The 13,942-nt window shown below is 41.5% G+C and overlaps 1 protein-coding gene across 1 annotated transcript; it reads left to right on the top strand.

Annotated features, from left to right (window-relative positions):
* The first annotated feature begins 13,013 nt into the window (after positions 1-13,013).
* Positions 13,014-13,448, top strand: LOC138898962 (uncharacterized). The gene has a single exon (XM_070185072.1). The coding sequence runs from the start codon at positions 13,014-13,016 to the stop codon at positions 13,446-13,448; it is 435 nt and encodes a 144-aa protein (XP_070041173.1).
* Positions 13,449-13,942: the final 494 nt, after the last annotated feature.

Here is a 13,942-nt window from a genome sequence, read left to right as displayed (position 1 = left end):
CTTCATAAAGAATCTTATAAGAATCAGGAACTACCAACAAAATTGATAATATAAGAATAAGAGAAGTAACATCAATATCAATCATTTCATAAGAAGGGTAGCAATGTAAGTACTACTAGCTTCTAAGAGTAGAGTATCTTTGGGAGCTCGTTCATTACATTATGTACAATCGGAGTCATGCAAAAGAATGAAGGGGATAGACTCACATACCTTGTATATACTTCCCAACCTCAAGCTATGCAAATGTCACGACTCCTTAGTCTACAATAAGAGAAATGACACTATCATTATCGTTTAAGCGTCGTAACTATTATGTATCGACCGCAACCTATTTTACGATGAAACGAACAACACCTCCCCTATATATATGACTTCACACAAGTCAATACAATCACCAAACAGCCCAAACAACATCATTAATAATCATATTGAGCCTCCCAAAACAGTCGACCAACCAACAACATTACTACCAAGCCTTTCGATATATATTTCACAAGTTCTAGCTTCAACGACTTAGCCGCAACTTGGATAATCTTAAATATATATATAGATTAAGAGGTTCCTTACCTTTAAATATAAATAAAAACTCCAATTTGACCTTAATTTTCCACGAAATATCTCTCCAATTTTTCCACTAGAACAAGGAAGCGAAACTAGCAATCAATTCGGGTTTTTCGGCACTAGAATTACTTTAGAAGACTTGAAATCACCTAGGGTTGTTATTAAAAACTTGAAGGAGTATTTACAGAACATAAAACACTTAAAACAACCTCCCACACGAGCTGGAACAACACAAAAATCAGCAACAACAAGAAGAACAAGAAACTTACTAGTGCCACGGGATTCCCGACACTTGATTTGTGTTGTTTGCCCTTTGTTTGGGTCTTGGATCATGAGAGAACCTTGAGAGAGTGTTTTTAGGGTTCTAAGGTCTGAATATACTGAAAAATAATGACTTAAAACGGGGTTGAGGTATCTTATATATATCCATATGTCTTAAACCGCCTATGTGGGCCCCATAGAGAGCTGCTTGGTGCACTCTCACGAAAATGCGAATATCTCTCGATTCCGAGATCGTATCGACGAACGGTTTAATGCGTTGGAAACTAGACTCATAGATATTCAATTTTATAGGTAGATCACCCCATAATTCCAAGTTTATTGGGAGAAAAATGTAGTAACATTTGACCTAAAGTTTAAGTAAAATTATAAACGTAAGTTGCGACAACTTTTATCGACTTTGTTTCATAACTCGCTTGACTTCAAGACTTATGATACGGATATTATATGATTCAAATACATTAAAACATGACCTCTTGGGACAATTAATCACCTCTAGTGTTCCCCAAAAATACGGGTTACAACTTTCTTGATTCGTTTAACTTTTAATACTTGTTAACCACTCTTATACACCCTTGTATCGTTTAAGACCAATAGGATTAACTTCTTATCATCTCAAAGATAATCTCTTCTTGGATTTACGTCGACTAACTCACGGCGTGATCTAAGGTACGCGAATTTGGGTTGTAACATTCCACCACGCTCAAAAATATCAAGTCTCGTTACTCTATCAACCAAGGCCTGAACATCCATAGCCCGATTGCCTTTCCTCCGCTGGAATTAAATGCCAAACCTCAAAGTCATGCACTGAGAAATCCTGCTTTCAAGTCATTCATTACCTAGATACATAAACAAGCACTCTACCATTACACCAACGCTGTGCAATAACAACGCATGAACAACATAGAAATTTGTGCGTAGCCTCAAAACTAAAGGAAATACAAATATTGAGCTGAAATGACAGAACATCCTTCCGCAAAGTGACGATATTAGCCTGCCCGAAGTAAAGGCATAAGCCTCAAAGGATTCAAATCGCACGAAGAGGAATCAAGAAGGGAAGTGCTCCTAACAGCCCTGTAGCCTCTCGAAGATAAGTACAGACGTCTCCGTACCGATCCGCAAGACTCTACTAGAATAGCTCATGACTCATGAGACCTAAGTGAACCTAACGCTCTGATACCAAGCTATCAAGACCCAAAATTCACTAAAGGTCGTGATGGCACCTAACACCGCTGTCAGGCAAGCCAACGGTGATTGATCAACTTAATTACTTATTTTAATATTTTAAAATCATTATTTTCATTAAATAAATAGTATGAAATAAAATTTACAGGGTAAGATGATAATAATTACATGCACTACCATACCAAACATTCAGAAGAAGCCCCCAAAACCCGGTGTCACAAGTGCATGAGAATCAACTAGGAAATATAAAAGATACAACATCTATCTAGAATACAAAGTAGACATGAGAATATAAATAACTCTGATGGAGACTCTGCAGGATGCAAATCATAACATGGAATGTAGCTCATGGTACAGTCCCCTCAATGGCCGCGCATTCGTGCCCAAAAAACCAACATGTATGTACCTACACAACAAGTGCAACATGAGTATGTAAGTCAACGCATACCTAGTAACTATCTAGCCTAACCCTGGAGAAGTAGTGACGAGGGGTCGACATCGACACTTACTAGTGGTCAAATAAATCATGTACAGTAGGAAGTAAGTAGATGTGAGGCAGGGTAAGTAAACAAAATAAACAAGTATAAATACGTGGTACAGTCCTCCTCTCGACAATAAACTCAAGCTCTCAATTAGCAGTTAACTCCTCAACCAGACCATATATATATATTAGACCTCACCAGATAGGTCGTCACAATTCAAATCAGGAAAAGTCACAGATACACTAGCTTCTTGTCAAATTGTACGCATAAATACGTAAGAGTATTTTATAAAAACACCGAGGCGTACAACCGGATCCCATCATACTGTGTGCACTGTCAAGGGTCAAAAGATACGAACCATAGATGCATCTATTATACTACCGAGGCGAACGCCCCGCTCCCATGATAGTGTGGTACATAATCCTACCGAGGCGAACGGCCCGATTCCATTAGAATAAGAAGCTTTAACGTGTCCTCGACCCCACTCATGAATAGACATGTGAGTTATAAAGTTCAAGGAAAACCTTTTGATGAAAATGCATAGTGGGGGAGAAATTTGTAAGAGGACCACAATTATTCCGCGGATAATCATGAAGCTCGTCAAATCTCTAAAATAGTAAATTGAGTCACAAGTCGTAATGTAAAATAAAGGAATTTAATAGGCAAGGGGCAACTTAAATAGTACAGTTCTAGCATGGCGGAAACCTAAGTCTACCCGGACATATCATGAATCTAACTACATACGGACTCTCATCACCTCGTGCATACGTAGCTCCCACAACAAATAGCATGCATCAATTACATCACTTAGGGATAGTTTCCCTATCACAAAGTATGAAAGGAGACTTACCTCGCTCCGAAGTTCCATAAACGGCTCCAACGCCACTATAACACCTCAAACCGATGTTTGTCGCTCTAAAACTATGAAACAATGTGCACATCCATAATTATATACTCGATTACTCATAATTAATTAATTTATAACAATTCCGAACTCCGCTCGAAAAGTCAATAAAGCCAACCCTCGGGTTCGCGTGCCCGAATTCCGAAAATCTTCGAAGATAAACATTACCCATAACATTACTAACTCAAAGAAACAATTTATTCCCAATTTCATGTCCAATTTCGTGGTCAAAATACAAAAATACACATGCTAGGTTTTCTTTTGAAATCCCACAATTTCCACAATATTTTCATTTATTTACAAGCCCAAAATCGTATATTTAACTCACAACTTGTAGAAATTATTTACCTCATGATTGACCATGAAAATGACGCTCCAAAATCGCTCTAAGGCCCGCTCCCATGGAAGAAATGAAATGAAAATGAGCCAAACCCACGCACTTAAACAAGCCCTCTGCCGAGTGATCATCCCACATGCTGACCACCAGGCGCACCTGTGGAAAAATTCATCGCAGGTGCGCTTCTCTCCAAGCTAGGTAAATCAGCTTATGCGGACCAAATTCTGCTCCTGCGCGACCGCTTCTATGGTCCACCCCACTCTCCTGCGCTCTCGCGCATGCGAAGTCCTTCTGTTTCTTCAACCCTAGCTGCCCAGCTTATTTTCCGCTTCTGCGAAGCATCCTTTGCATTTGCGGGCTCGCAGATGCAGAAATATCCTCGCATTTGTGGCCATCCCCGCTCAGTCCAAATGTCGTTTCTGCGACCACAACTCCACACCTGCGGCCCTTTCCACGCAGGTGCGATTGCACCAGATCCCAGCTGCCTCAGCACTTCTCCCAAGTCTAAACTCGATCCGTTTTCAATCCGATTCGCACCTGGCTCCCCCGGGACCCCGTCCAATCCCTCCAACAAGTCCCAATACCTTATACAAACTTATCCAAAGGTTTGTAATGCCACAAATAATATCGAAATTGTGAATCGCCGATCAAAATTTTTCTTTGAACTTTCAAACTTCCAAACTTCGACGAATGCGTCCGAATTATACTTAAACATCTCGGAACGACACCAAATATTCCGTGTAGGTTACAAATCAAAATACGAACCTATTCCGAGGCTAGGAATATCGAACGGACATTGATAACACCAAAGTCCACCCCAAACCAAATGTAAGAAATTCTTAAACTTTCAAAAATGCCAATTTTCCATAATAAGCGACGAAATGCTTTTGGACCACCTGATACTCAACCCGAACATACGTCCAAGTAAAAAATCATCATACGAACCTATTGGAACCTTCAAATCCCGATTCTGAGGTCTTTTACTCAAAATTCAAACCTTAGTCAATTCTTCCAACTTAAAGCTTTCGAATTTAGAATTTTCTTTCCAAATCAATTCCGAACTTCCCAAAATTAAATTCTGACTACGCGTACAAGTAATAATACGTGAAGTGAAGCTACTCAAGGCCTCAAACTGCCGAATGACATGCTAGAGCTCAAAATGACCTGTCGGGTCGTAACACAGTAATTGACCAAAACTACATTTTAACCTGATTCTCGCCTTGGCAAGATACGTAGGCAACCTTACATAAGAGTTTGGTATCCCCATTATTTCAAAATAATTCTCTCAGTATTGAAACCTGGGGCAGTTCTTTTGGAACAGTGCGATGATGCTCTCAACCTAGAAATCTCCGAGAGTGTCAACAAAATTTTACCAAAAATCAAAACATCAAAATACCATACCAACCTTACTCTGACTGTCACTTGACTAAAATCCCGGCATATGGGATGCAAGTCCTTTCTTCAAAGATCTGGCTATGAAGTCATGGTGTTCACTCCCATTTTCCAAATTCAGAGATTCGATACAAGTTAACCTACTTTGTTGCAGGGGAAGGTTGTTAGTTAGCTTTCCAGGAGTGTCATGCCTGCACGACTCGGACAGACAAGGAAGGACGAGCAAAGCCTCAAGTTAACATGAATCAATTCCCGTCCCTGGAAGTAAGAATGTTTCTTTGGATGCATGAAGGAAAACATTATCTTTAGAACTGTCATTGAATGTCAACATCAAGTTTTTTTCCACCATCATCTACATCAAACGACTCAGAATCAGTATAGGCCCCAAGGAAATTATAGTCAACCACATAAGCCACCCCAGCAAGTAGAGGAGAGTGCGAATGACCTGTTGAAGAAGTTGTTGCTGAATAATCAAAAACTCATGACCAATTTTAGGAATCTTGACAAGTTGGGCAGTTAGTGTCAAATACAAATACTAGGCCTGCAGGCGCTTTTCCCAGTGATACAGAGAAAAATCCTCAAATTGATGCAGTCACACTCAGAAACGGAATGGAATTAGAAGAAGCGCCAAAGAAGAGAAGAGATAAGACTATACCTAAGGGAAAGTTGATTCCTAAAGCAACCATCACTGGCCACATGGCATAACTCTGTGACCTCTCAAGTCTGTAGTATTGTTTGAGAGGGACCCTAATACTTTCTCCTCTAAATTTGTAGGTACATCATCCAGGGATTTTACGGGAGACAATGTTCGATGTCAGACTTTGCAGAGCATAAATCAGATAATCAGGGGAGTAATAGTTTAGCAATCAATTCTGTAGTTTCGTATGACTTTGCTGCTCTCACCACTTATCCATATTTACATCGGAATTTCATCCCCGGTTATTAACCGGGGACGATCATCAAATGGTTTCCGTGGACAGACGAAACGTGCATCGCCTTGAGATTTCTTGGGAAATAACATCCGACATCGGACATTATGGAACATCAATTGAACAATCAGGGGAGTGTTAGTTGTACAAACACTTCTTAGTTCCATCATTTTAAACAACACTACTCTCACCACATTTCTATATCTTGATTAGATAATCGCCCCGATTAACAATCGGGGGCGATCACCAAAAGGTTCTAGTGGACAGCTGGAAGGTCTCAACAAGACATCCCTACAATTAAGTGGGAGAAAACCAATAAGACTGTCTTGCAAACAATTAGGAGGCCACAAAGGAGCAACTGGGCACATCTTCAGGAGGGAGTCACTCTTCAACTACAGAGTATACCACGTTCGACCACGGACCCAACGAGGCATCGCTTCGAGTTTGTCTATACTCTTGTACTTTATACATATCTGTGATATAATTAATGTTGTTGGTTGTAATCCCTTCAAAGTAGGAGAGTAAAATAAGTGTTGAGAATCATAAATCTCATACACTCAACCCTTCATGAACTACGCGTACCTGATTCTTGACTTATGTCAAGATACATAGGCAACCAGTAATGGGTCAATTTTTTCTCTTCCTTAGTTGTATGAATAGGTCAAGTCTAGCTACTTAGGTCATAGTTGACCCAAGAACGCGATGGCAGATATACCTTAAAGTCTCCACAGTAATACACAATCAGCTATCTAAGGACCAATGCGCTCTAAGGTACCTTAATCTGCACAAAAATATGTAGCAAGCGTAGCATGAGTACACCACATCAGTACCTAGTAAGTATCAAGACTAACCTCGATGGAGTAGTGATGTGGTACAGTTGATACACCTACTAGACATAATAACCTGCATGTATGAATATAAAGCTAACAAGGGAACAATATCAACATAAGGCTAAACATAGGAAGAGTAACAAAACAATACTAGCAAATGGAAAGTAGAAGCAACAATTAACAACAAGGAGTAAAATGGTGATAACACCGCAGGTAATCAGAACATAGTTAAGGTACCAGTGAAACCAAGTAAGAAAACCAATGACAACCAATTAATTGAATGTTCTTACACAAGGTTGATACAAGAATTACCTGGAGGTACCATACCTCATAATCACAAATCACGGGTCCCAAACCATGAACCCTAATCACTTGGCATCTTGTGCCAGCATTACCAATCACAACCAGACGGATAACTCACGTGCCGATTCTGTTAATACCTCGTATCTGCATGGATAGCTCACGTGCCAACAGTAACAATATCTCATATCTGCACGGATAACTCACGTGCTAATAGTATCAATATCTAATATACGCACGGACAACTCACGTGCCAATAGTCCAGTCATCACACAGAAGGCAGGTATACAAGACTACACGTAGATGATCAATTAACATCAAGATTTATACTCCTGGATTGATTTTGGTGACATGCTACAATGTATGCGCGTGCAAGTGTACTATCACAGCTCAAACCAACAGGTAAGATTAGAGACACTGAGTAGCACATTGGAAACAACACAACAAAACTTGTAATATGCATGACACGCACAAGAAGGTCACAACACCTCACAATTATCATCAATAACATTGCCCCCAGGCCATCACAAATCATCCCCGACATAGCCCCCTTGTCTCATCGCGTGCGCAACAATAAAATAAATGCCCGCCTTGTCTCGTCACCCACGCATAATAATCATCCCACCTTGTCTTACCACATATGCAAATCCAACATATATAGCCTTCCTTGTCATGCCGCATGTGCAAATACCAATAGTAACATTAGCACGGACAACTCACGTGCAAACACCCCGACAATTCTCTCAACAATCCCACATTTGCCAAAAACATAACAACACTATATGACAATCTGCACCACATGTGCCCATATACCATAATGTTTCCATAATAACATTTCTAATACCGCAACCACACATAGCCCACGACTCAACAACACCGAGTACAACAAGAACAACGCTAACACGAGGGTACGAAAATTAAATCAACACAAGAATTACAACAATACAATGAAATGGAAGAATAAGCTCACCAATGAAAGACATAACAAGTAATAGTGACTTCAAAAAAGAGTAGTTAAACAATAAGAGAGATAACATGTAACATCGACTTTAAATAAATATAACCAACTACGGAAGAGACAACATGTAACAACGAATTCAAATAAGGATAATCAACTACAGAGGAGATAACATGTAACACTAACTTCAAATAAAATTAAATTAACTATGAAAGAGATAACATGACAGTAAAGAGGCAAAAATTACAATTAAAGTATAGTATATTTGGAAATAAAAGATAGAACATGCACAACCATCTTCAAATAAGGCATATAAGTGTAAATTTAACAATGGAGGATATAAAACGATGGAACAACTTCAATTTAATGTACATAAGAAACCTAAGAGTCTAAGACAAGGTTCAAAATTCGAGTCCAATTCGACTCTCAAATCTCAATTTTTTATTTTTCAAAACATAGACAAGGTTTCTCAAAATTTCACTTTGATTATCAAAATTTTGATATTAAATCTCATATATAATTTCATGGGCGGCTTTCTAGTCGTGCCCCCTTGGACGCACCCCATTGCGTCCTTGCAAGCCTCCCAACTCCTAGCACTATGGACAACCCCATGGTCTTGGCCGCACCAAGTGACAAGCACGCATGTGCCTATGTCTCCCCACTGATAGCCTTCGCCAGCGCCCATCTGCTGGTAGATACCAACAACGCCGCACGCGTAGATCTGATGCTAAAGACAATGTTACTACCAATGGACCTGCTTCAACCTTGTAGGATCTAAGTCCTTTCTATTGTAAATATAGAGTCGTTTTACTTCATGTATTTGCATTATGTCTCTCTTTCTTAGTTATGTCAAATCCTGTAAATTTGGTTATTTTTTAAGCATTATTAGGGAGATCAAGCAATCAAACTTTTAGGCAATCAAACAATTCTCTGTACTAGTGTCTCTCCCCCTCAACACCGTGTTGCTTTTCTGTAATAGCTTTAATTAATGTAATCACACTTTATTTCATTCTCATTCTCTTTTCCGTTCTCTCAAATAACTCTTGACATTGGTTTTCCCATAAGACACTGTCAGTCTCATCTAGCGTATAGAGGGGACCCTAATTGGCATATAGTAACTGCACAGACATCGATTGATTAGCCTTACATCGCCCTTCCTAGGAATTTCAGGAAGGCGTCGTGTAACAGTTGGTATCAGAGCCTAGCCTAAACATCAAATGAGGGAACACATTGTCATTACCACCATTTCTTACAATGGTGAATCATGGGGACCTCATTACGGCCTTGAAGAGACAATTAAAGAGACCATTAACATATTACGACCCATAATGAATACAATGCCTGATCTAAGAACCAGCCTAGTACAAAGGTTGAAAGATCTGAACTGTAGGATGCGGTACGCCGAAGGCGATATTGCCAACATCAGTCGCGACTCTAAAGTAGACTGGAAAATGACAGCCATAGAGGTAGCCGAAATTTTCAGTAAAAAGATAGAGGAAGAAAAAAAAGTAGCAATTGCTACCATATATCTTCAAGGTGATGCTAAACTCTGATGACAGCTGAAATACGAAGCCATCAGGGCAGGTGAAGATACTATTGAGACATTGGTGGACCTGAAGGCATCCATATGCCTACAGTTCTTCCACGAAAATGTTTAGTACAATACGCGGAGAAAGCTCCAGGAGGTCCGCCAGACCAAGTTCGTCCGGGACTATGTGTGGGAATTCTCCGCACTCATGCTTAACATACGTGGTATGGGGGACAAAGACAAATTCTTCACCTTCATGGAAGGTTTGAAACCTTATGCCCATATGGAGTTGCAAAGACAAAGGGAAGATAGTTTACCAAAGGCGATCCAAGCAGTGGAATGCCTTGGGGACTACCAAGTGGAAGCTCAGAAAGTTATGCCTCAATCGCCTGTCCGAGGAGGATACAAAGGGGGCCAGCCTATCAATGGTGGCCCTAGCAGAAGTGGGGGAGATCAGAGTGAAACCAAATCCAAGACTCCTTCCTCAGCCAGCAACAATATTGCGTCTCACACCAACGATCAGGGGAGGAAGCCCTCCTCCTGATGCCGTCATTGCGGCCGGCCACATTGGAACAATTAATGCCCACAAGCACAAATAAATGCTCATCAAACTTTTGATGATGAGACGGATGACGACGCAGATGATGCTGAACAGACAGAACCAATAGGATCCTTCAACGCACTTGTTTGATATATTTTTGAGGCCTTAGCGAGAACCAGTGCAGGCATTCGTAAGAAGAAGGACCTATGCCCAACCACCAAGAAAGGTAAAGAGAAGGAGGATGATGGGCCTCTTCTTAAGCAAGAGAAGACCCGGGTGTTCGTCGAAATGAAATTTAATGGCAAGCCCATTCGAGCAATGATAGACATGGGCGCTACTCACAACTACTTAGCCTCAACTCAGATTGAGCACCTTGGTCTAATTGTGGGAAAGATCAGAGGTCGTGTCAAGGCTATCAACTCACTGCCTGAGACAGTGGGTAGAATAGCCAAAGGAGTGCTAGTGAAGCTAGGTCCTTATGAAGGAAAATTCAACTTGCGCATGGTGATCATAGATGAATTCGAGCTGATAGTTGGAATGAAATTCATGAGGCAAACCAACACAACTCCTGTACCTTATGCCGATATTCTGCTGATGATGGGAGCAAACGGGGCCAAGCCCTACATTATCCCATGCACAACCAAAAAGATTGTCACGAGAGCATCTCCACCTTACAGTTGAAGAAGGGAGTCAAAAAACATGAACCTACGTTCCTAGCTGCCCTCTGTATTGTAGATATTGAACGGTCTTCAGGTACCATTCCTTCAACCATGAAGGAGATGCTAAAGGAGTTTGAAGACATCATGCCTCAGGACATGCAAAAGCGACTCCTGCCTAGGTGCACCGTGGACCATGAGATTGAGTTGGTGTCAGGTGCAAAGCAACTCGGCCGGGCGCCTTACAGAATGTCACCACCCGAACTCACCGAGCTTTCGGGATAGTTGACGAAAATGCTTGACATGGGGATCATTGTGCCCTCCAAGTCCCCTTATGGGTCCCATGTGTTGTTCTAAAAGAAACAGGATGGCACCCTACGACTCTGTGTGGACTATCAGGCCATAAATAAAATCACTGTGAAGAAGAAGTACCCTATCCCACTAATGGCAGACTTGTTCGACAGACTGGGTGGTGCAATAGTATTCACCAAAATAGACCTGAAGACAGTGTACTGGCAAGTCCATTTTTGAGGGAGACGAACACAAGATGACCTTTGTGACAAGATATGGGTCGTACGACTTACTAGTCATGCCATTCGGCTTGACTAATGCTCCAGCCACATTTTGCACCCTGGTGAACCAAGTCTTCTGGGAGTACATCGATGAATTCGTAGTGGTCTACTTGGACGACATTTTGGTATATAGCAAAATATTGGAGGAACACCTGGAGCACATGCGAAAAGTCCTAGCCTGACTGCGGGAGCACGAATTATATGAGATGCTGTCCAAGTGCTCATTCGCCAAAAAACTGATTAACTTCCTCGGACATGTCATCGAGGAAGGGCAAATCAAGATGAACCAACAAAAGATTCAAGTTGTTATAGATTGGCCGCCGCCTAGGGATATCAACGCCTTGAGGGTGTTACTTGGCCTGTGCAACTTCTATCGGTGGTTTGTGAAAAATTACTAACTCATTAAAATGCTGTTGGCAAAACTCCTAAAGAAAGTCACACCTTGGGATTAAGGTCCCAGACAAGCGAAGGCCTTCAATGCAATGAAAATGGCTATATCTACTAACCCCGTCTTGGCCCTTCCTAATTTGGCCAATCAATTCGAAGTACAAACGGATGCCTCAAACTATTCCGTGGGCGAAGTCTTGGTACATGAGGGGAATCCAGTTGCGTATGAGAGCCAGAAGCTGAAGGGTACAGAACGGCGCTACACCGCCCATGAAAAAGAATTATTGGTTGTTGTTCACTACTTACGCCTTTGGAGGCACTATCTGCTGGGAACCCTATTGGTGGTCAAGATGGACAACACGATTGTTAGTCATTTCATGAACCAGCCAAAGCTAAATGGCCAACAAGCTAGGTGGCAGGATCTCTTAGCAGAATTTCACTTCAACCTGGAATACCGAAATGGGAAGACCAACCAAGTTTCTGACATCGGTATGCCTACTCGCCACCCTAAGGGGCAGCGAAGTGGCCACCACTATAAAAGATCAGATATAGGATCTACTCCCCAAGGAATCTTCCTGCTGCACAATATTTGGTCAATTTGGTAGGACAAAGCAAGACTCACTAGTTCTACATGGAAGATGGGTTCCTGAAGGTGAAAGGGAAACGACTTTATGTTCCTAAAGGAGGAGACTTGTGAAGGACTCTTTTGATGGAATACCATGATACTTTATGGGCCGGCACCCAGGTGAAGAATGCACCATGGAGTTGTTGTGTCATGCTTATTATTGACCTCAAATGGCTGATGATGTTACCTAGTATGTGAAGACTTGCCTAGTTGGAAAAACGACAAGTCGGACCGCTTGACACAAGCGGGACTGTTGGAGCCATTACCTGTTGTAAGGAGACCTTGGTAAAGCGTATCACTGGATTTCATTACCGGATTGCCCAAAGTTGGAGATCTTACAACTATCTTGGTTGTGGTGGATCGGTTTTCTAAATATGCTACATTTATAGTAGCCACAAAATATATATATCTATAGAAGATAGATCTCAACTCTTCTTCTTTCATGTTGTCAAATATTGGGGCCTGCCCAAAGACATCGTTAGTGATCGTGACTCTCGCTTCACTAGCAACTTTTAAACTCAGTTTCCATTCGCAGTCGGATGGACAAATGGAGAGGTTCAATGGCATGTTGGAGGAATACCTCCACCATTTTGTTACCGGATTGCAGAAGAATTGGGTGAAGCTTCAGGATGCTGCTCAATTGTATTTCAATTCACAAAAGAGCTCTAATACAAACAGAAATGCTTTTGAAATTATTACTGGACATCAACGACTACTCCCACATACTGTGAATGCCCCAAACATGTCAAAATCTCCTCGATCTGCTAGCTTCTTGAAGGTATGTAAGCGAAATTTGGAGACAGTGCAGAGCTATCTTATCAAAGCCCAAAAGCGGATGAAAAAGTATGCTGACCAAAATCATCGCTTTGTTGAATATCAAGTAGGAGACAAAGTGATGGTGAAAATCCCAAATAGATACTTGTTTGTAGGGGTCCATGACCCTCACCTATTGCAAAAGTACATTGGGCCCTTGTCCATTTAGAAGCGCAATGGGAAAGTTGCATACCTGGTGGATACCCCAACCTAGTGGAAGATTCATCCAATCTTCCATGTCAGCCTCCTGAAACCTTTTTGGGAAGACATGGAGGATCCTTCACAGAGCCAACTCACAATATCCAGTATTCGAGCCCCTAATTCATCTGGGAAAAGGCGTGTATAAGCTATTCTCAATGATCTAGTGATTCATGCTTCAAGAAAAGATCACCAACAGTTCCTGGTGAAATGGTAGGGCTGTGATGCAGAGGAGAATACTTGGGAGAGGGGAACAAACCTCAAAACCTACAAGAGCTTGATCGAAGATTATCTTGCAAGTAAGGTGTCAAGGACATCGCCGACTTAGGTGGGGGAGAATGTCATGGGCGGCTTTTCAGCCATGCCCCATGACCCTTTGGAAGTGGCCCATGGCGTCCTGGCAAGCCTCCCAATGCCTAGCACCATGGATGACCTTGCAGTCTTGGCCGGGCCAAGTGACAAGCA

This window comes from Nicotiana tomentosiformis, chromosome 9 (genome assembly GCF_000390325.3).
Source record: "Nicotiana tomentosiformis chromosome 9, ASM39032v3, whole genome shotgun sequence".
Taxonomy (NCBI): domain Eukaryota; kingdom Viridiplantae; phylum Streptophyta; class Magnoliopsida; order Solanales; family Solanaceae; genus Nicotiana; species Nicotiana tomentosiformis.
The sequence above is the reverse complement of the archived record's forward strand: the minus strand, read 5'-3'. Positions and strand labels throughout refer to the sequence as shown.